General features: G+C 38.6%; 1 protein-coding gene across 2 annotated transcripts in view; it reads left to right on the top strand.

Annotated features, from left to right (window-relative positions):
* Positions 1–24,088, top strand: part of LOC120529645 (5-hydroxytryptamine receptor 5A-like) — a 100,326-nt gene that overhangs the window by 55,684 nt on the left and 20,554 nt on the right. For both annotated transcript variants that reach the window (XM_039753630.1, XM_039753631.1), the window contains exon 3: positions 7,953–8,723. In XM_039753630.1, the coding sequence (XP_039609564.1) occupies positions 8,004–8,723 (720 nt within the window). In that variant the 5' untranslated portion in view covers positions 7,953–8,003. The remainder of the gene's footprint in view (positions 1–7,952; positions 8,724–24,088) is intronic.

The following is a 24,088-nucleotide window of genomic DNA, read 5'->3' as shown; positions in this document are numbered from 1 at the left end:
TGCGTCAGTTCACGTGAGCCGCTCGGTGTACATGCATCGAAGGTTCCCAGCTGTGCTGGTGCCATCTCGTGCGATGTCCATGGCTGTATTTAATGTTAGCTTAAAAAAGGGTTAGCACTTAAAAGTTTCTCTCGCAGTTTCGCTGAGTTTGTGCCAAACACCACCCTGACCATCTCATCTCTTTCTGCATAAGCACAGTCCTTCACCCGTGAATATTTAGCGGCAGTGTTTCTATTGGATTGCCGCTGACGGACGGCTTTATATGGGCAGGCACTAAATTACGTGGGAGGCGTAACTCCGCCTCCGATGGCCATCGAGCAGACGTCTATTATAGTCTATGGACGAAAAAATAGGTTCCAGTTATGACCATTACACGTAGAATTTCAAAATAAAACCTGCCCAACTTTTGTAAGTAAGCTGTAAGAAATGAGCCTGCCAAATTTCAGCCTTCTACCTACACAGGAAGTTGGAGAGTTAGTGATGAGTCAGTGAGTCAGTCAGTGAGTGAGTGAGTGAGTGAGTCAGTGAGGGCTTTGCCTTTTATTAGTATAGATAGCATGTTTATTGAGGTGGTCATTTAACTTTTCAATCACTGCCTTCTTCAGAATTTTACTTAAGAAAGGCAGGTTAGAGATGGGTCTAAAATTTTCAAGAGCCAAGGGGTCGAGATTATGTTTCTTAAGTAGGGATTTAACTACAGCAGTCTTAAAACAGTCTGGGAAGACCCCCGAACAACCCCCGTTGTTGTTGTTGTTGTTAATCCCAACTGGGGTTCCGGGAACAACAGGCGCTGGCAGGAACCAACTAGAGTGGGCGCCAACACATCGCAGGGTGCACACACTCACACAGCCACACCCACACTCACACAATTACAGGGTAAATTTAGACTCGCCATTCAGCCTACCCTGCACACTTTTGGACTGTGGGAGGAAACCGGAGCCCCCGGCAAAAACCAACGCAAACACGGGGAGAGTGCACAAACTCCACACAGAAAGGACCCGGGTCTTTTACTTCAGTTTTAATTAAATAAATAAGACCTGTTTTCCTGAACTGTTTCATTAAGCTACAATTAATTTTCTATTACCAAGACCAAGCTAGATCTTAATAAGACTTATAAACACGTTTAAAGGATGCAGAATATCTTGGAATTATTGTTAGCATCAAAGTTCCAGAAAATATTGAGATTTTTTTTTCCAATATCGCACACCCCTACTAGTGGTTGTGAAACACTGATCTAAGGGGTATGACATAACCTAGAAGTTGTGTTTTTTTTTTTTTTGTTGAGAAAGGAAAGACTCTGCTAAGGGTGAGAAAGAGACAATTATAGGCCTGATACAGAATCTCCCCGGTAACTGACAAGCCTCCAGTTCTATGCCATCTTGATGGCAGCCTTGCCTCTCAAAGCCTTTGTTACGCAGGCAACATTTAACTTTTCAGTACACAAATGAAATTTTGTAAAGCAAATATATTACAAATTGTGCAGCAGTAATTTAATAAGTATAAAGTACTCTCATAGAATTAAGAAGCACAAATACACTTTATGATCTCAATTAGGGCCCCAAAAGATAATTAATTGTAAGTGAAATGTACTGTCTAGGTGTCATTTGGGCGCATGACTGGCTTTCAGATTTTTTTTCTCGGAATGGTAAAGGAAATGTACAGATGACATAATATTCAGGTATGTTAATTTTTTTCAGATTTGAAAGTATTTTACATTTTGTAGTTGCTTTGAAATATCATTTACCACATTTTTGTTTATTAAACATTTTGTATAACACTAATTCATATTCAAAAATAGCAGTGATAATAGAAGATAATAGAATACTGATACATGTGTCAGCAGACTACATTAAAAACATGCTTTTTAACAGTATTTTATAATATCAAGTACTCAAAAACATAACCCAAATGGAGAATGTTGTGGTTTATGTAGAAAAGAAACTCCAATTGAAGTAATGTAAAAAGGGCATTAAATAATGTCCTATTGTTAGTCATTGGAGTTAAATCTGTTAACTGTCTAGGTAAAGTTGAACATAAATTAAAATAATTTAAAGCTTTGCCGATAAACTATGGTGTCAGAGAAACACTGAATCAGTATATTGTGCAGATAGTGTAGCTATGAGGTTATTTTTAGGGTACCGCAAATACTGAGTGTGTACACATAATTTCTTTCCTCTTGAATTTGTAGATAAGATATATATATATATATATATATACAGTATAATATAAAGGTAATATAAATATTGCACCTGACCCGGCACAGATGGACACAGAGACATGTATAAAATGAAAGACTTTTATTTTTCTTTTCAGCTGGAGGGCATGTCTTCCCCGTAATCCCTCCAGCCACAACACTGTCCCAAGCACCAAAAGTAACCACACCACTATTCTCTCTCTCCGACCACTACTCTCCACAAGCTTAGTCCTCCTTCTCCCAACTCTGGCCATCGATTGGTGGTTTCTGGCTCCCTTTTATCAGGCCCCCAGAAGTGCTCCAAGTGGTAGATTGCTGGCCTCCAGCTGCACTTCCAGGTGCGGTGAAACCAGTGCCCAAAAGGGGCCAGTCGGTCCTGTTGCAGCATCCCCCTGGCGACACCTGCGGAACCCCACAGAGCTGCACAGAACTCCAACCCCCATGAAGCCCTGGGGGAGTCAGAGGCACCGCTGCAACCTAGGGTTGCTGCCACCTTGCGTCCAGGGGGAGATACTGGGCTTCCCATCCTTGTCCCCCTGGCAGATGTGGTGAAGGGGCGTCCCAGCCAAGCATGGGCCCCGGCCATCTGTCACAATATATATATACAGTAATCCCTCGCCATATCGCGCTTCAACTTTCGCGGTTTCACTCTATCGCAGATTTTATATATAAGCGTAACTAAATATATAACGCAGATTTTTCGCTGCTTCGTGGGTTCTGCGGCAATGTGTCTTTTTTCTTCCTGTACATACTTCCTCAGTTGGTTTGCCCAGTTGATTTCATACAAGGGACGCTATTGGCGGATGGCTGAGAAGCTAACCAATCAGAGCACGCAGTTAAGTTCCTGTGTGCTGAATGCGATGTTAACCAAGAAGTCTCGTCTCACTCATTCAGCATCAACGTGTTTCGCTGTGTAAAGAGTTAACTTTCGTGCTCTTTTGTGTTTATCTTTGTGCATAGTCAAGCCCTTCATTATGGCTTCAAAACGATCTGCTCTGCTACTGCTTCAATGAGGCTATGATTCTTTTTATTTAAAAAGTAGGAAAGTAATATAAGATCTACGGCAGCAGTGTCCTTTTAACCAGGGTGCAAAATGAGTTGTAAGTGGATGTAATAAGGCAGTAGTCTGGATGAAATCTGCTTTAGGGATTTGGATTGAAGTCTGCTGGAAGAAGAACAACAACGGTGATATACAGTTGCCTGAAGAGGCTCCTTTAGAAAGAAGAGCTGTAACGCTCTCCTTTGTTGTGCAATAAAACTAAACTCATCGTTATTGGACAAGTCGTCCTGTCATTGTTGGTGAGTAACTATAATTAATTTTCTACTTACAGTACTTAGTACATGTACGTACGTTTAGTGTCACTGTACACACATTTACTGTATACAATTTTTCTTGCATTGTACGTATTTATTGCTGGTGGCCTGTCTATTGTAATGGCTGTAACATATGTGATATCAGAGACACTCGATATCTTTAAAATAATATTTAGGTTTTACTGTATATAAACAGTGTGTTTACATACATAATTTCAATGAATCTTACCTAATATCTAAGAGAATACAAAGGGTTTATGCTGTATAACTGTGCTGGGAATATTTATAAACAGTGTGGGAGAGTTTATAAGGGCTTAAAATATATAAAAATAACCACACAAACTTATGGTTTCTACTTCGTGGATTTTCACCTATCGCGGGGGGGTCTGGAACGCAACCCCCGCGATCGAGGAGGGATTACTGTATATATATATATATATATATATAGTCAGGGATGCCAGGAGCGACGACCCGGCTGGGACGCCCTGAAGGACCGGAAAAGGGTCTACACCCGCCCTGGATCACGTAGGGGCCGCCACCCTGGTTGCTTTAGGGGCCACGGGTAGAGGGCTTGGAAGCCCAACCCTATAGGGGCCTGTGGTCACCATCAGGGGGTGCCCCAATGCCTTGGGAACCCTGGACCTCAGCACTTCCGCCACACTCCAGTGCTGGGGGGAAGAGAAGCAGGGACACCCGGAGAGCTTCCGGTAGAACAGCCGGCACTTCCGCCACACTGGGGCGTGTCAGCGGGAGATTGCCGGGGAGCACCTGGAACACATCCGGGTGTGGATAAAAGGGGCCGCCTCCCTTCATTCGAGGCTGGAGTCGGGTGGAAGCAGGACAAGGCAGAAGGAGCAAGAGTGGAGGCGGCCCAAAGAAAGGCAAGGTGTTGTTTGGCCAGGACTCTGGGTTGTTTTCTGTGTGCACTGAATATTGAAAATAGACATTGTAAATAAACGTGTTTGTGGGTGAAAACAACTTGTCCGCCTGTCTGTGTCCGGGCCACGTCCACAATATGTACAATATATATATATATATATATATATATATATATATATATATATATATATATATATATATATATTATTTTTTTTATTTTTTTTACGATTACATTATATCAATAGGAGAAGAGAGTTGGTTTACTAGAGGTGCAGAATGTAAGAATGCTTTCTCGGCATTTGACCGACTTATATTGGGGATCCATGTTGTTGTCAAGAGATGCTGTTAGACGAGCAAAAGAGGATAACATACAACTATGGTTGAAATGACCTCTTAAGGTAAATCTAAAAATGTTAACTAATCTGCAATTAAACTTGCAAGGAGCTGCAAAGCATAGATGAGACATCATAAAGGGGTTTGAGAGAAAAACTGGAGGGAGAAAATCTTTTATAACCTTTGTTAAATGCATTACATTGTGGACATGAATGGAAAAAATGGGATATTCATGTTTTGGAGGGAAGCGATTATTACAATTTGAAAACTGATTTTTAACATCTTTGTAAATTGTGTGCATTATGTTATAGTGGAATGGTTCTGTGATACACAGAGAGAAATTTAAACATTTCATTTTGTGGTTCTTGAAAGCCTCATATTGAAAGATTCTACTTGAAATATTATTTTGTCCATCCGTGATAAAGATATGAGGTATGGGACTCTGATAGGCCAAAATGAATTCTGTCAAGTGAAAGTCTCAGATTTTTTTTTTTTTAAGTTTTTGGTCTAGAACAGGGTTCTTAAGTTCAGTCTGGGGTACCACTGTGGCTCCAGGTTCACAAATCAATGAGTAACTCTTATGTACATCCATTAATCCATCCATCTTCCTAACATGCTTATCCAGTACATGGTCAAAGGGCAGTAGAAGCCTATCCCAACAATGATTGGCGCAAGGCAGGAACAATCCCCAGATGGGGTGTCGGTCCATCACATAGTGAATAACACACACACTCACACATACTAGGACCAATGTAGCATCACTAAAACACCTAATCTTGCATGTCTTTGAAAGAAAACCAGAGCACACACAAAACATCTGAACATGAACCCCACTCTTCTTATTACAAGGCAGCAGTGCTACCACTGCACCACCGTGCCACTCCTCTTCATTCCAATTGATCTGTTTAATTATGCTGGCCTTCCTCTTTTTATTTTGCATTCAGAAAAGGTATTTACATTTAGAAGAAATGTATATTTCTGCCATACTTTTAAACACATAAATTACTTTTTACCATTTTGATTTTTAATTCACCTTGCAATTTGGTGTCTTGATTGTCTCCAGACAGGACAGTTACTGACAGAAGCAGTGCAGTAACAAGTGCAAATGATATTGATTGTTAAAGAGAGCACCTACATCAATGTCATGTTCATTTGTGTGCGAATTAGTAGTAAAAACTTAAATTGGTGGTTTTCAGGATGACCTTAACTGAGATGATCATTCATACCACCTTCTTTTTTAAACTGGACTCCCACATTTTTGAGTCAAGCTGTTTTTACGCTTTTACTGCTGTTTTTGCATCAGTCCAAAATGACATAAATGGGTTTGCTAATGTAGTACTGGAATATTGCAAGCATTTTTGATTTTTATTATTTTTCTTTTCTGTTTAGTTTAGCCTTTCCTACTAATTAGCTTAGAATTCAGTGTCATTTGCATCTGTGTGTGCACTGCTTGTTACTGTCAGTATTTGGATACAATTAATCGAGCAAACTTCACAGAAAAATATGAATTTAAAAGAATATGGTTTAAGAAAGTTAACATTTAAAGCTATGGCATTTCTGATTCTGATTTTTTGTATAAATATATTAACACATTTTTCTGAATGTAAAGTAATGTAAAAGAAAGGCTAGCTAATAAATAATAAGATAAATTAGAAGTAAGGCTGATGCATTGATTTGTGAAGCTGATTGAAATGAAAACCTGAAGCCACAGTGTTACCCCAGGACTGAACTAGAAATCCCCTGGCATGGTAATCAAGTTAAATAATAAAGCTGCAAAAGTCAAACCTGACTCTGTTAACTCTGTTAACTGGAGAATGGAGAAATGTCTTATTTTCACTTGTGATCTAATCACATGACCTATGGTTGTGTGGGCTCAACAGAATGCATATCTCAATCAGCTTTCATGCAAGTGAAGACTGCGTTTGTATCCCTCATTCATTTTTTAAACAGGAGAAGGACATAAGGAGCTTCAAGAAAGTTGGATGCAGTTTTCTAAGGGTCAGCCACCTTTCTTTCTCAGCAGTCACATTGCCTTTGCCTTAAGCAGGATTGATGCATAAAGAACTCCCACGACAGCGTTCCTCCTGCAAAAGGTGAAGTGTAGAGTATCTTGCCAGTCTTGGCTTGCGTGAGGCTTGACATGCACTATGACGTCAAAAAGTGACCTCTCTAACATACTTGTGAGCATTGCTGCAATCACAAGGAGGGATTTTATATTTAGATTTCACTTCACATTTTTTATGAGAGGCTTCAAACACAAAATAAGACAATAGCATTTGAGTGAAAATTACAAAGTGTGGTGTTATTTGGGCATAATGTAATCACAAGAAAGCTGCCACTGTAATACATACTGTCGATTTTGTCACTCAGCAGTTACAGTACATAGTTCTTCCTTTAAGGAAAATTCATTATATTTAAAACTCAGCTATTTTTGAGGACAGAATTTAAATTTTAAATAATGAAAAGCCATTTTGTAAAATGAAATTGAAACTACTGAGAAAGGGTTTCTGTTAAAAATGCAATAAATATTACATTTAAATCTTTATATGTATTCTACTATCTGATCATATCTTCTGCTGTACTGGGAATAAAGCATTTAAATATCTATGTGTATTCTGCTTATTTTACATATGCAGGTCACATTATGCTTATAAATATCTGTATGCTTTAGTTGGTAAGCTCATGCCATAACCCATTTTAAATGTTAATATTGTATTTATTTTTGTTATGATATAAATTGTTCAGTTTTGCATTTGTTATACTTTTAAAAAAATCTATATTAAGCTTTTTTTAAACAATACTGTATGTATAGCAGGTAATAATGTTAAAGTTCATTATGACTGAATACCCAAAAGGACTTGAAGGAATTCTCAGCGTTTCTTTAATTTTAATCAAGCAAAACATTTAGATTAACATAATTTTATACAAAATATTGATTGTTAATATGATAATAATAGTAATGTGATTAAACGTGAACCTGTTAAAATTTGCATTTGCTTTTAGACTTCTGGTTTTATTTTTATTCTGTTCAATGTATGCATTTATTGCTTTCATTTTATTTATCTATTAGATACAGGAGTTTAAATTGGTCATAAACCTGAAACTGTAACAGTGTCTAATGCATACATTTCAGTTGTTATCATAAAGTTACATTTTTTGTAATCCTAGAAATTAGCAGCAGACAGTCCTGATCTGCACTTCTAATCCATTGACTTTCTTTTGAATATTGCAGGTTAAGTCAATGGGATCAGTCGTGTAAGGAATTTGACTCAAACCAAGATTAATGTCAGCTCTGCCAGAAGAAATGACTTTTTCGAATTTAACTGTTTCAGCCAACAATGGCACACAGGATGAGGACTTCTACAGGCCTTTTTCAGTTTTCAGTGTTTTAATATTAACTTTGCTTGCCATGTTAGTCATTGCCACTTTTGTATGGAATGTACTCGTCCTCGTTACAATTCTCAGGGTAAGAACATTTCACCGTGTCCCCCACAATCTTGTTGCTTCAATGGCCATCTCAGATGTGATGGTGGCTGCCCTTGTGATGCCTCTTAGTCTAGTTCATGAGCTCAACAGCAGGCACTGGAAACTGGGGCGAGTTCTATGCCAAGTGTGGATCTCTTTTGATGTCCTCTGCTGCACAGCTAGCATCTGGAATGTTACAGCTATTGCCTTGGACCGATATTGGTCAATTACCAGACATTTAGAGTATACACTAAAGACAAGGAAACGAATATCGAATATTATGATTGTGATGACCTGGGTTTTGTCTGCAGTGATTTCGCTTTCCCCCTTGTTTGGCTGGGGAGAAACCTATTCAGAGGAGGCTGAACAATGTCAAGTTAGCCAGGAACCATCATACACCATATTCTCAACATTTGGGGCTTTTTACCTCCCACTTTGTGTTGTTCTGTTTGTGTACTGGAAGATTTATAAAGCAGCAAAATTTAGGATTGGATCCCGTAAAACAAACACTATTACACCCATGGCTGAAGTGGTTGAGGTAAGTTTGTCCTTCTCTATATTCTTTATATATTGTTATTATAGTATATAATCATAATCATTTTTCAATTTATTGTGTTTACTGTTAATTATTTTGAATCTTTATGTAAGTTGATGACTTAAAGGATATCATTAATGTATTTGTACCATATTTATAGCATATGAGGATTTCTTGTTTAATTGGTAAAGGTTTTTGGTATGCAGGTTACAGTCCATTTTTATTTATGTAGCCACTGATCACACAGATTTCAGATCTCTCTTTTATTCATTGGTCATGTCCAAAATGATACTTGGTGATTTCTGATAAGGAGAGATACAGTATAAATCAGTGGTCTCAAAACTGCAGTCCTGGAGGGCCCCAGTGGCTGCATGGTTTCATTCTAACCCTTTTCTTAATTAGTGTCCCGCTTTTGCTGCTAATTAACTTATTTTGCATTCATTTCGATTGACTTGCTCTTGAAGATTCAGGGCCCTTCACTGTTTCTTTTTCCTTAATTAGCAGCCAAACAATAATGAGATACAAAATGAGCCAAAACATGACCAGTAAACTGTGTCCATCATACAATATCTGAAAATAAAGAAAGATAAAGGTCTCAGGAATGCTCAGGTCCCTAAAACATTTTAACACTGTTCTTAAAATAGAGAAAATCAACAATTTCGGAAATGTCTGCTATTGCACAATGAGAGCAGCAACAAGCTATGGAATTAAAGAACGGGTTTAATTAACAACAACAATTGGTGCCTAATTAAGCAACTGGTTTGGATTGAAATTAGATGGAGTTTGAGGCCCTGACTTAATTGGTCTTCCTCACTTCACATTTAATTTCTGTTTGGGTGCCATTTAAGGAAAGAAATGAAGCAATTTAGAGGAACAATGAAGAAATTCAGGGGAAGAAATCTTAAAAAACAAGTCAAACAAAATGAAAGGAAAAGGAGTTAATTAACAGCAAAAACAGGACACTAATTAAGGAAAGGGTTAGAATGAAAACCTGTAGCCACTGCGGTCATCCAGGACTGGAGTTTGAGATCACTGGTATAAATGATAAATATATGCAGTCATATGAAAAAGTTTGGGAACCCCTCTCAGCCTGCATAATAATTTACTCTACTTTCAACAAAAAAGTTGAACATAACAGTGGTATGTCTTTCATTTCCTAGGAACATCTGCGTACTGGGGTGTTTTCTGAACAAAGATTTTTAGTGAAGCAGTATTTAGTTGTATGAAATTAAATAAAATGTGAAAAACTGGCTATGCAAAAATGTGGGTCCCCTTATAATTTTGCTGATTTGAATGCATGTAACTGCTCAATACTGATTACTTGCAACACCAAATTGGTTGGATTAGCTCGTTAAGCCTTGAACTTCATAGACAGGTGTGTCCAATCATGAGAAAAGGTATTTAAGGTGGTCAATTGCAAGTTGTGCTTCCCTTTGACTCTTCTCTGAAGAGTGACAGCATGGAATCCTCAAAGCAACTCTCAAAAGATCTGAAAACAAAGGTTATTCAATATCATGGTTTAGGGGAAGGCTACAAAAAGCTATCTCAGAGGTTTAAACTGTCAGTTTCAACTGTAAGGAATGTAATCAGGAAATGGAAAGCCACATGCACAGTTGCTGTTAAACCAAGCAGGTCTGGCAGGCCAAGAAAAATACAGGAGCGGCATATGCGCAGGATTGTGAGAATGGTTATAGACAAACCACAGATCACCTCCAAAGACCTGCAAGAACATTTTGTTGCAGATGGTGTATCTGTACATCGTTCTACAATTCAGCACAATTTGCACAAAGAACATCTGTATGGCAGAGTGATGAGAAAGAAGCCCTTTATGCACTCACGCCACAAACGGAGTCACTTGTTGTATGCAAATGCTCATTTAGACAAGCCAAATTAATGTTGGAACATAGTGCTTTGGACTGATGAGACAAAAATTTAGTTATTTGGTCATAACAAAAAGCGCTTTGCTTGGCGGAAGAATACCGCATTCCAAGAAAAACACCTGCTACCTACTGTCAAATTTGGTGGAGGTTCCATCAGGCTGTGAGGCTAGTTCAGGGACTGGGGCCTTTGTTAAATTTAAGTGTCAGATGAATTCAACCCAATATCAACAAATTCTTCAGGATAATATTCAAGCATCAGTCACAAAGTTAAAGTTATGCAGGGGTTGGATATTCCAACAAGACAATGACCCAAAACACAGATCGAAATCTTCAAAGGCATTCATGCAGAGAGAGAAGTACAATGTTCTGGAATGGCCGTCACAGTCCCCTGACTTGAATATCATCGAAAATCTATGAGATGATTTGAAGCAGGCTGTCCATGCTCAGCTGCCATCAAATTTAACTGAACTGGAGAGATTTTGTATGGAAGTATGGTTAAAAATACCTCCATCCAGAATCTAGACACTCATCAAAGGCTCTAGGAGGCATCTAGAGCCTGTTATATTTGCAAAAGGAGGCTCAACTAAGTATTGATGTAATATCTCTGTTGGGGTGCCAAAATTTGTGCACCTGTCTAATTTTGTTATGATGCATATTTTCTGTTAATCCAATAAACAATGTCTCTACGGAAATACTACTGTTTCCATAAGGCATGTCATATATTAAAAGGAAGTTACTACTTTGAAAGCTCAGCCAATGATAAACAAAAATCCAAAGAATTAAGAGGGGTTCCCAAACTTTTTCATATGACTGTATAATGAGAATCAACAGTGGTATTAAAAAGCCATATAATATCATAGATAGAGATACCAAATTAGGACCAAAGCACAGACGCGCAATGGGTGGCACCTCAGCACCACACTAGGAACAGTGTTAGTTTTTTTTTTACATTGACTGGAGTGCCAATCCTGCCACCAATCCCTGTGTTTTCACTTGCAAGTTGGAAGACCTGCTTGCAGGGTTGGATGCATGTTAATGTCAAACCCAGGAAGGAGCAATTGCAGGTTAAGGGCCTTGCTCAAGGGTCCAACGGAGTTGAATTACTTCTGGCATTTACAGGATTCGAACCATCAACCTTCTGATTCCTGGCACAAATCCCTAGCCTCAGAGCTTCACTCTGCCATATAATATTATGGGGTCAAAAAAATATTAGTCATTGCATAATTTAATGTTCCTTCATCATTACACAATCTGAAGTAGACTTTCATTCAATACTCGGGGACACAAGTGGAAATTAAGAGGATAGTGCATGTAGGACTGAAGCCAGAAATCATTTTTTTACACAAAGAGTTCTGGGACAGACAATCTAGACATGTAGTTGAAGCAGAAATCTTTACTACTTTTAAGAAGAATCTGGATGATATATTGGTACAGCTCAGTTAACAGATAAGCAAGTTTGATGGACTGATGGTCTTGACTATCAAATTTCTTTTGTTCTTGTGCCCTTATTTTATTTGAATTTGCATATGTTTGTGTCCTCACTTTGACCTTTTATCATCTTGAATCCAGATACTTTAAATTGGAACAATGTATAGTGTATGTGATTAGGAACTAAAGGAGTAGTCATTCTGCTGAACAGTAAGATCCCTACCTGGCAGTTAAGTGAATGAGGACAAAATCCATGCTGTTATAGCATACGCTATGATACTATAAATACTGCATGTACGTAAATGGGCAATACTTTAGGTAGGTACAGCAAAAATGCATTTATTATTCATTTACTTTTATGTAACAAAACCTTACCAAAGGCTTCTTTTAGTTTTCATGACACTTATAAAATATTATTAGATAGGTTATTCATCTGTGGGCACTGTGCCATATTGACACGATGGTAAAATTACTTGTTAATATGAAGGATTCACAGGTCATAATAAATATGCAATTTCAAGATAAATGCGTCTCTGTTAAGCCTCCTCAGACTACTTCAAAGTGAAGTTTTTTTGCAGAGATAAATAAATACTTTACTGATGCTTTGTAAGTGTTATGAAGACCCTTTGAAGTATATGTTAAGATCTTGTTACATAATGGTAAATGAGTAAAAGATGCATTTTTGCAGTACCTAAACTAAAGTGTTACCAGTTGGGTATGTTTCATTTTTGTTGTAGAGGAGCCAACATTCATTGTTTATGAATGAATTTAATAGTGCTACATTTTTGTAATTTTCTCCCCATATATTTAGGAGAATAGGTACTTGCATATAATTACAGAAAACTAAATGAAACATACAATAAATTATTCCATTTATTCAAAACATCAGTGCAATTCAGGTTTACGGGGAGCACTATTTTCTGTGGTAGTATCATTACAAGAAATCAAAGGAGTTAACTGCACTTATTTCAAATCAAATCAAAATCTTTATTGTCATTGTAGCAATGAGACATTGTACAATGAAATTTTAGGTGCAATTTTCTAGTGCAAAAAATAAAATAAAAACAAAACACAATTGCTTAAGTTAAAACTAAAATAAAAAGGGAATAAAATAAGTACCAAAATAGTCCATAACAGCAGAACAATATTTTCCACTCATACATACTTCATATTGCTCTTGTCCCTTATCCAATGTAAACATGAGAGTGTATTGTATTGTAAACATGAAGGTGCAATAGGTCAGATTGACCACTTAGCAGCAATCAGCATGGTGATGGCTGAAGGATAGAAACTGTTTCTCAGTCTATTTGTCTTAGTCTTTATGGAACTAAAATGTCTGCCTGAAGGCAGGCGTTCAAACAATGCATGTCCTGGGTGTGATGGGTCCTGAAGAATTTTCTTGACATTCCTGAGACAACAGGAACTATGTAGATCTTCTAGTGAGGGGAGAGGACAGTTGATTATCCACTGGGCGACCTTAATGAGCCTGTGGAGCTCTTTCCTCTGTGCTACTGTGCAACTGGAGAAACATGCACAAAGACATTAGTCCAGGAAGCTCTCTACTGTGCAGCGGTAAAAGGACACCAGCGGTTTCTCAGGGATGTTGTTCTTCCTGAGCACCCTCAGGAAGTAAAGTCTCTTTTGGGCCTTCTTCACTACCTCAGCAGTGTGTGTTCCCCAGGTCAAGTCCTCACTAATGGTGACTCCCAAGAAGCGGAAGTCTGAGACCCTCTCCACACAGTCCCCGTTGATGATGAGTGGCTGGATGTTGTCTGCCTTCTTCCTGAAGTCCACGATGACCTCCTTGGTCTTGATTATATTTAGGAGCAAGTTAATATTCCTACACCATGTTTTCACCCACTCCACCTCATCCCTGTAGGTGGACTCATCCCCCTAGAGATGAGCCCTACTACTGTGGTATCATCAGCTAACTTAACATTGGTGTTACTGTGGTGGGCAGGAATGCAGTCATGGGTATAGAGGGTATAGAGCAGAGGACTCGGCACACCCTGTGGGGAGCCAGTGCTGAGGCTGGTGGGTGTGGAGATATAGGGGCCTACTCTAACCCTCTGAGAGGGATCACTCAGAAAGTCTTTGATCCAAAGGCAGGTGGAGTGTGGAAGTCCTATGTCAGTTTGGTCACCAGTCTATGGGGTAAGATGGTATTAAAGGCAGAGCTGAAGTCTATAAGGAGCTGCTGTGTGTAACTCCCCTGCTGCTCTAGATGGGACAGAACATTTGACTTTTGTTTCTACAGTTTACTGGTATGCATCATCACAGGACATTTCATAAATAATTATATCTGGAACTGTTTTTGTTAAATCGTGTTTTTTTTAATCGAGTATTAAAACATATACTTTCTACCACTTTGAAATGGAAGTGGGAAGAAAGGGTAACAAGGTTTTTAGTTCATGTTGTTAAGATAATTTGAAAGAGTGAAAGGGTATTTATTCATATATTTCTATAAAACCTAAGAAAGTTTGTGATTTTTTTTTTGTACTTCTATGTTTTCTCAAATGGAAAACCATATATGTTCAATGTATTATGGTACACAAGACTCATAAGAGACATAAATAAATGGAAAGGTATATTGAAAGCTGAAGAGAGGGTATGATGGAGCAGTGGAACAGCCTTAGAGTTTCAGTACTCGAGATTTGACTGTGGACCTGATTATTCACTGTCTGGAGTTTATATATTCTCCCTCCTTTCATGTGGCTTTTCTCTGAGGACTTCTGTTTTCTGCCACATCACAAATATGGTACGTGTTACAGGCTAACTGGCGAATTTGTGTTAGCCCGGTACATATAATTGTGATACTACGTTTGACTATTCATGTTAGTTTCTGCTGTTATACTGTGCTGTTTGGATAGGCTGAGGCTACTCCTAAAAGGAATGAGTAGATGCAGAAATGGATGGAAGGAGGAATCAATCAGATAAAATGATATATATGTGACTGTGATAAATTCAATAACAACGTCCAATGAAGCTATTGCCTTTTGTGTTCTACTCCTGTAACAATATTACAAGGTTGATCAAAGGCAAAGTAAATTAAAAACCTTATTGCCATTTTAATGTTAGGTGAATGCAATATGACTTTGTGAAGCTAATGCTAGTAAGACATCAATACAAATCAACAATATAAGTACAAGTACAGTAAGCATCATTTCCCCAAATCCTAAAAACAACAAATTCAACACAAATGCATTTAGACATAGTCATCACATTAGTTGAGGTACAGATGTTAAGTTCATGCATCTCACAGCTTGTGGAGAAGTACTTTTACCAAATCTGGTTGTCCGTGTTTTAATTGATTTAAGTCATTTACCAGATAGAAGGAAACTGTACAGATGGCTGGTGATGTAGGAAGGATGAGATGGCATTACATTAGCGCTGTAAAGTTACAGTAAACACATATTGGAAAAGTGGTGACTAATGATTTTAAAAGTTGTACACATCACTCTCTGGTTGCTAACTTGCTTCAGGAAAGTGGTTTACATACCATACAGTGATGGTGAAGGTCAAACCACTTTCAATAATGGACCTGTTAAAAATGGCCATTGCTCCCTATGACACACTGAATGTCTTTACCTTACTAGAACAAACAGGCTTTGGTGAGCTAACTTGACCAATAGATGTTCTGACCTTTTATGATATTGTGCTAAAAATATGGTGATGTTCAGGAATTAGAAATTTTCTGATGCCTCTATATCCTGGTCATTGATGTATAAAGGCTTGGGTAAACTTTCTTAAATTAAAGTCCTGATTGCGAACTGTTGAAACCTCATATAACCTTATTGCTAGTAGATAGGATAATTACTTTAGATGAATGGCAGTATGTGAAGAAATGTGTCTGTATCATCTTCTCAGGAAGTATCACAGGAACTCCACAAATATGCATAAGCACATAGTTATTCTAAATAAAGCAAGCTTAACAGTATAATTTACACCTTGATATTTCATATGTTATATTTAGAGAAAGAGGTTAGGATCACGCGCTAATACAGCACATTGCCGCACCCACCGCATGACAGACCTCAGGATCCCAGATTAGGACCCAAGTGCAGCCATGCAATGAGTGACACCTTAGCACCACACTAGTTCAGATGGAAATGGAACAGAGTTAGGTATTTTATGATGGCAGTTGGTATTATATTTAGCCATTAACTAAATGCAGACAATAATGAGCATTTTACTTTTAAATAACTTTTTTATGTGGTAAGACTTTTCTACAGAGTCAGATGTGTTCTTGATAAAATGTATTTTTACTTTTTAGATACACACATGTTCAGTATCACTGAAGCAGCAACTGAGAGTCACCAGGAGACAAAGCAGCATCATGTAATATATGAGAACCAATCTTTGATGGCATGCAAGCCTATTGCAGAGCATGCTAATTCAATATAGAGCTTCTAGTTATAGCAACTCACAAGTATTTAAAGTATGTGTCATAACCAGATAAAATAAAGAAAACCATGAAAACAGCAGGAGAACATACAAACTCTACACAGGCAAAGTCCAGGTCTAAATGTTGTGGTCCCCGGCCGGACGCCCAGGAGGACGAGAGGAGGGCTTGTGCCTCCTCCACACCGCGAGGGGGCGTCCGTCCTGGTTCTGTTGGGAGCCACGGGTCGAGGGCATGGAAGCCCTACCCTGTAGGGGCCCGTGGTCACCGCCAGGCGGCGCCCCGATGCCGGTTTATCCCGTACGGTCCTCGGCTGGGGCTGGAGCCCGGCCGGGACGCTTTGGAAGGCCAGAGGAGGGCGAGTGCCTCCTCCAGACAGAGTGGGGGCGTCCGTCCTGGTTAGGCAGGGGGCCTCGGGTACAGGGCATGGAAGCCCAGCCCTGTAGGGACCCGTGGCCACCGCCAGGCGGCGCCCGTGCCTAATTATCCGGGAGCCCGCACTTCCGCCACACCAGGAAGTGCCAGGGGGAAGACTTTGTGTGGTGCCCGGAGAGCCGCCAGGAAGGCAGCCGACACTTCCGCCACGCTGGGGCGTGGCTAAGGAGAAGAGGCCAGAAACACCTGGGGCTTATCTGGGGGCATTATTTAAGGGGCCGCCTCCCTCCAGTCATTGGTGGATGTCGGGTGGAAGCGGACAGAGCTGGAGAGAGAGAGGACGGGAGGCGGCCAGGAAGGCACAAGAGACTGTGGGCCTGGACTTTGGGGAAATCGGTGCGAGAAGGCACTGGGGGTGCACGTGAGCACAAACTTGTAAATAGTGTTGCTTAATAAATGGTGTGTGGTGAAAATATGATGTCCGTCTGTCTGTGCCGGGGCCAGCGTTCACAATGTGAAGCAGCAGCACTAACCACTGAGCCCCCATGCCACCTGATTTTTATTCTAAAAATTTTAAATATGACAAAAACAAATGTCCTCTGTGAAAGCTAACTTTTATATTACTCATCTCAACATAGCTTCTATTTTCTTTGATCAATTTAACTATTTTCTATCTTTTTAACATTCATTCTTGTGTCTTTGAAGATGTTGAATACTTGGGGTGACCAAAAATTCCTAAAATTGTTAAACAAAAACCAACAGCAATTCGCTTTTAGTCTCCTTCAAAATGCACTCCTTCAGATGCAATACACTTGTCCCATCGCTTCTCCCATTCCTATGTCTAAAGCTTCCTGCCCTTTTTCCTGCATTTCTTGCACAGCAGCAAATCTTATTCCATTTGGTGTCAATTTTAATTTTGGGGAAAATAAATATCACAGAGAGTAAGATCTGGCAAAGCAACAGTCACGTGGGTTTCGGTCAAAAACTCTTTGACTGGCAGTGTGTTCAGGTTTACTGTCATGATGCAAAATTCAGTTTTGGGTGCTCCACTTCTCCAGATATTTTCTCCTAATGCTGTCCTGTAGAAGCCTCAGTAGTTGAATATAATGTCTCTGATTAACATTCTGTTCATGGGTATCAAAGTCATTATGAACAAGTCTATCAACAAGCCTCTGTTGAAAAAACAAGATCATCATTGCCTCTTGCAGGCTTGGAGAAAAAAAAATCTGGTAAGCATCCTGCATGATCGTAGAATAAACGTGAGAAATACAAACACAATAAACTTAGCATGTTGCCATGCAACGCACTGATTAACAAGACTGCAGGCATACAATCCCTTTTAGCGTATTCGATAATTATGAACTATGCCTAATCAATTCTAGGAATTTTTGGGAACCTCCTTGTATAAGCTCTCCAAAACATTTATAATTAATGCAATATATCATCATCAAAACAAAGTTATCTTCAATCAAGAATATATTGCTTTTATAATCCTTTTCCAGTGTTCGCACATGAACATATTGTAACTAGCAGTCATGTTCAGTTTTGGTCTGTAAATTTTAAAACAGCATAAATTGTTAACAAAACATTCTCAAGACCTTTTAATCCTGTTCAGGGTTGTGAAAGGTTGAAGACAATCCTGGCAGCATTAGGCACAGACAGACTGAGCTCCCTCCTGAATACACGGGGAAGATTTAGAACCATCTGTAAACCTAACACAGTTCTTTGGGATATGGGAGGAACACCAGAGTAGAAAAAGAATGACAAACTGTACACAGATGGTGTACAGAATTCAAACCCTGCCTCTGGACCAGTACGACAGTGGTGTTAACCACTGTGTCACAACTTTGCATTAAAAAAAAATATATATATTATTTAAATACAGTCATATGAAGTCATATTGCAGTCTTAATTCTTTGGATTTTTGTTTATCATTGGCTGAGCTTTCAAAGTAGCAACTTCCTTTTAATATATGACATGCCTTATGGAAACAGTAGTATTTCAGCAGAGACATTAAGTTTATTGGATTAACAGAAAATATGCAATATGCATCATAACAAAATTAGACAGGTGATTAAATTTGGGCACCCCAACAGAGATATATTGCATCAATACTTAGTTGAGCCTCCTTTTGCAAATATAACAGCCTCTAGACGCCTCCTATAGCCTTTGATGAGTGTCTAGATTCTGGATGGATTTTTAACCATTCTTCCATACAAAATCTCTCCAGTTAAGTTACATTTGATGGCTGTCAAGCATGGACAGCCTGCTTCAAGTCATCCCATAGATTTTCAATGATATTCAAGTTAGGGGACTGTGACGGCCATTCCAGAACATTGTACTTCTCCCTCTGTATGAATGCCTTTGTAGATTTCGAACTGTGTTTTGGGTCATTGTCTTTTTAGGAATATCCAACCCCTGCTTAACTTCAACTTTGTGACTGATGCTTGAACATTATCCTGAAGAATTTGTTGATACTGGGTTGAATTCATCTGACCCTCGACTTTAACAAAGGCCCAGTCCCTGAATTAGCCACACAGCATGATGGAACCTCCACCAAATTTGACAGTAGGTAGCAGGTGTTTTTCTTGGAATGCGGTGTTCTTCTTCCACCATGCAAAACCCTTCTTGTTTTGACCAAATACCTCAATTTTTGTCTCATCAGTCCAAAGCACTTTGTTCCAAAATTAATCTGGCTCGTCTAAATGAGCATTTGCATACAACAAGCGACTCTGTTTGTGGTGTGAGAACAGAAAGGGCTTCTTTCTCATCACCCTGCCATACAGATGTTCTTTGTGCAAATTGCGCTGAATTGTAGAACGATGTACAGATGCACCATCTGCAGCAAGATGTTCTTTCAGGTCTTTGGACGTGATCTGTGGGTTGTCCATAACCATTCTCCCAATCCTGCACATATGCCGCTCCTGCATTTTTCTTGGCCTGCCAGACCTGGGTTTAACAGCAACTGTACCTGTGGCCTTCCATTTCCTGATTACGTTCCTTACAGTTGAAACTGGCAGTTTATACTTCTGAGACAGCTTTTTGTAGCCTTCTCCTACACCATGATACTGAACAATCTTTGTTTTCAGATCTTTTAAGAGTTGCTTTGAGGATCCCATGCTGTCACTCTTCAGAGGAGAGTCAAAGGGAAGCACAACTTGCAATTAAACACCTTAAATACCTTTTCTCATGATTGAACACATCTATCTATGAAGGCTTAATGAGCTAATCCAACCAACTTGGTGTTGCAAGTAATCAGTATTGCATTCAAATCAGCAAAATTACAAGGGTACCCAAATTTTTGCACAGCCAGTTTTTCACATTTGATTTAATTTCATACAACTAAATACTGCTTCACTAAAAATCTTTGTTCGGAAAACACCCCAGTACTCAGATGTTCCTACACTGTTATCTTTTTTGTTGAAAGTAGAGTAAATTATTATGCAGGCTGAGAAGGGTTCACAAACTTTTTCATATGACTCTATATGCATACTAGGGGGCTTACTCCCTGCTTGCTTTGCTCGCCAACCCCCACTTCGCATTTCTGCCACTTGCATTGTGAAGAGGGGGGCTAAACACATCCCAAGGAGACACAGTCGCTCCTTCAAAACCCCCTCTAAAACGGTGATAAAATGGGAAACAAATAGTTTTGGTTTTTTTTACCTCCTCTTTGCTTGATCAGCTGCTGGCTTGCTGATGCTGCTGCCACCATGCCGCATGATCTGCATCTCACGCAATGCTTCAGACATTTAAAAGCCTGTACAGCAGCTGTCTTTGTCATCTACTCTTTATCGTTTTATTTCCGGCCCCAGGCGTGGTTAAATCTCTTGGCACAAAGTCTCACCTTGTGGGACGTGAGTTCTTGTTATTTTAGTTTATAATTTAAAAACTGAACAAGAATCTGAAAATCTAACAACATCACATTAAAGTTCGATAAATTCTAAAAATAATGATACCAAACATATATGTAGGTTTTAAAATAAGCCAGATTTAAAGTGTGACAAAAAACATCACATAAAATCGTTGTACAAAATCATTGCACTATTATGCTTAGGATTTTATATATATATATATATATATATATATATATATATACTTCAGGCACTAAATAATATAAGTTTGCAGCTGTCTAGTGCTGTTAGCTGCAGCCACACTGGACTTTGTTCGGTCATTCTTTCTGATCGTCAATAACAACTTATTAATAACAAGTACACACTGATTCTATTTTTGCACATATTTTGTACAGTCATTTTAGTCTGATGAGTGTCTTATGGGGTCTTGTTTGGTCATGTTTAAAAGGATACATGGAGAAGAAAAAAGGTGCTACGGTGTCTCTAACATTCCTTCCTTTTCTACACTTAGAGTGGAGGAAGAGGCAACTGAAGAAGCTTGATGCCACTTTTCCTCTGCCTCAAAGTTCCACCCCTTCTAGTGTGCCTACATAAAGGAAATGCTATACCCGGAAGCTGTCTTTCAGTTTGAACCAGCATCCACGAAAAGCAGATCACTTTGTCAAAGATCCAAACCTGCTTGCATACAAGCCGACTCACTTTTACGGATTCAATACCGGTGGCAATTAAAGTGGGTTTTTCTGGTTGTAGGCCCTATATTTTCCCAAACATCATGTCAAGCCCTCCACCCACACTGTAACGTTTCAGTTGGCTGGCGCATGAAGTGAGGCAATAAGGCCTCAGGAAGTTAAGGGCAGCATTATCATGTAACTTTCTTTTTTAACATTCTGAAATAAAACAAAACAGTTAAGTGTGAACCCTAAGAATTGCATACACATCCAGTGCCTTGTTTATATACAACCTTTTCAAAATTCTGAGCTGGAGTGGTACGAGAGAAAAGCCGGGATGGCAAAATGCAACTATAAGGATGATGAGTATAATCATCAAGTCATTTGTGATAGTGGACAATATTGATATTTGTGGAGTTTTAATGCAAGTTTTAATGTTAGCCCATTTAAGAGATGAAATATACTTGGAACTATGTATTCAAAGTCTACCACTGTATTCATGTTGCCATGTTGATTATTTAATTGTACTTTGCAACATCTGTCATTGTTATTATTACTATTGTTGTTATTATCTTTGTTGTAACATAGTGTATACTTTTTTTGTCCTTCCTCCCAATATTTATGGCAGGTCTGTGCCTTTGCACATTGTATTTTATTGTAACAAGCTGAAGGGACATGCTCCTCAGGTTTAAACTCTGGGAGTTACGGCGTATATACCAATAATGTCATTTTATAAAATTTTGTTAATTTCTAGAATTTGTTTAAATTGTCAGTTACAATGTCTGTTAAACAAAGTCTCATAAGTTTACAGTTAACAGGGTAGACACCCTTTTAGCTTGTAGGACAGTTTAAAACAACTGAGATATTTAGATTAGCACACAGAAGAAGACTACAGCCAAGTGTCGTTTTGCATTCAGTTTCGTATTATACATTGTATTGTTTTCAATACCATTTTATTGTTTTTAAGCTAATAATTTTTATTGTTTTACATTTTTCCAAAACTAATACAGGGTATATATATTTTATGTCTGATGTCCAGAGAATGCACTGCTTCAGAAAGCCTGTGCAGCAGTATATATTGGATGTGAATTAAGTGTATCATCTCATGCCTGTGAGCATTGCCCTCACCAGCATAAGCACTTCCTTTGGTACTAGCTGTTGCTGGCGTCACATTTGTATTATTTGAACGCGTCAGACCTGCTCTTCGTTATATTGTTGAATTTTTAAGACTTCATCAAACATTTTGCTACCCCTAGCATTTCAAATGGCCTCCTTACCATTTTGGTCTGGAGCCAGGGCTGCCTGGCAGGACCCCAACTCTCCTTACATCTCTCTTGTGTTTTAATTTATATTTTACTTTTTTATCTTTAGGTTATGATTATTTCTTTATCATAATTTTGTTGTCATTTTGTGCTGTAACTTTGTGTTTTGTATTTGTTCAAGAATGTCACCATTTTGCATTTCTTTCTGGTCATGCCCATATTGTTGACAGCTGCCTGGATTGTTCCAGCTGCATGACCAGAAGTTGTCATGAACACGAGGTCACAAGCCATTTCTAATTTAGGAGGGCATAGTGCTATCTTTAGTGTCCAACTGTGTCTTGATTTCTCCTCTAGAAACCTTTGTGTATTAGTAATTGTTGCAGACTTTGAAATTTTCAGACATTTTTTCTTGACATATTTGGGATTTTTAGTTTTCTTTTCTGTTTGACCTCTTGGCCCGTGCTTCATGATCTGATTTCTGATCATTGTCATCTACCGGTCTTACACCTTGTTGCTAATGGGCAGAACAAAATGATTTTTATAGTTAAGGCAAGCAAATGAAGATTCTTATTAACTTGATTATTTGAGGCAATAGATTCAAGAGCATTGCTACATTCAACATCTAAGAACAGAAGAATAAAACTTTTAGAACCAGCATAGTAATGTGTCTGTATTTTTAGCAAAGTCTCAGAAGTAGTCATGCAATACATGGCGGTATACTGATTATTTACATAAAGAGTCGTAAGAACAGCATGACACTTATCAAATTTCTATACATGAATGGTATTTTATCCATCCATCCATCCATCCATTTTCTAACCCGCTGAATCCAAAGACAGGGTCACGGGGGTCTGCTGGAGCCAATCCCAGCCAACACAGGGCACAAGGCAGGAACCAATCCTGGGCAGGGTGCCAACTGGTATTTTATGCTTTTACTTATTAATCACATGCATTATAAGATTAATATGTCGATCAATTCAAGATTTAATGTTTTAATTTTTTAAGCTGAACTCAATTTCCAGTCCTTATACTGTATGTTGTTAATATCAAGCAATATTTGAACAAAGGGGACAGTAAAACATTTTTAATATAATAGCAGCTTTTTTTGGTTAGCCTTGATTTTAAAAATAAGCAATGAATTTCAGACTCTCAAAACACTTTTGTTCTGGAAGTACATGCATCATTTCCTTTATTCCTTTATAATTTGTACTGGAGATAATGATAATTTTCACTTCTCCTCCTGCTATGAAGCACAATTTTCATTTAAGGTAATAAGATGTTTGGGAGGTTTCTCTGTCTAATGAGATCAATGCAGGAAATCTGTTTGTCCATGAAAGTATAACCTGTTGATGCTGCATCAGTGAAGAAGACAATTAGTTTCAAATGGAAAACAAATTGAAAGCGTATCAGTCAGCGTATTTAAAGGTGCTCATATTTTGCATATCAGAGGACAGCAAATTGTGTTTGATTTTAATTGCTCACTTTCATTTTCTTCTTCATTT

This window comes from Polypterus senegalus, chromosome 5 (assembly GCF_016835505.1).
Source record: "Polypterus senegalus isolate Bchr_013 chromosome 5, ASM1683550v1, whole genome shotgun sequence".
Lineage (NCBI taxonomy): Eukaryota > Metazoa > Chordata > Cladistia > Polypteriformes > Polypteridae > Polypterus > Polypterus senegalus.
This window is presented reverse-complemented; position numbering and strand designations above follow the sequence as displayed.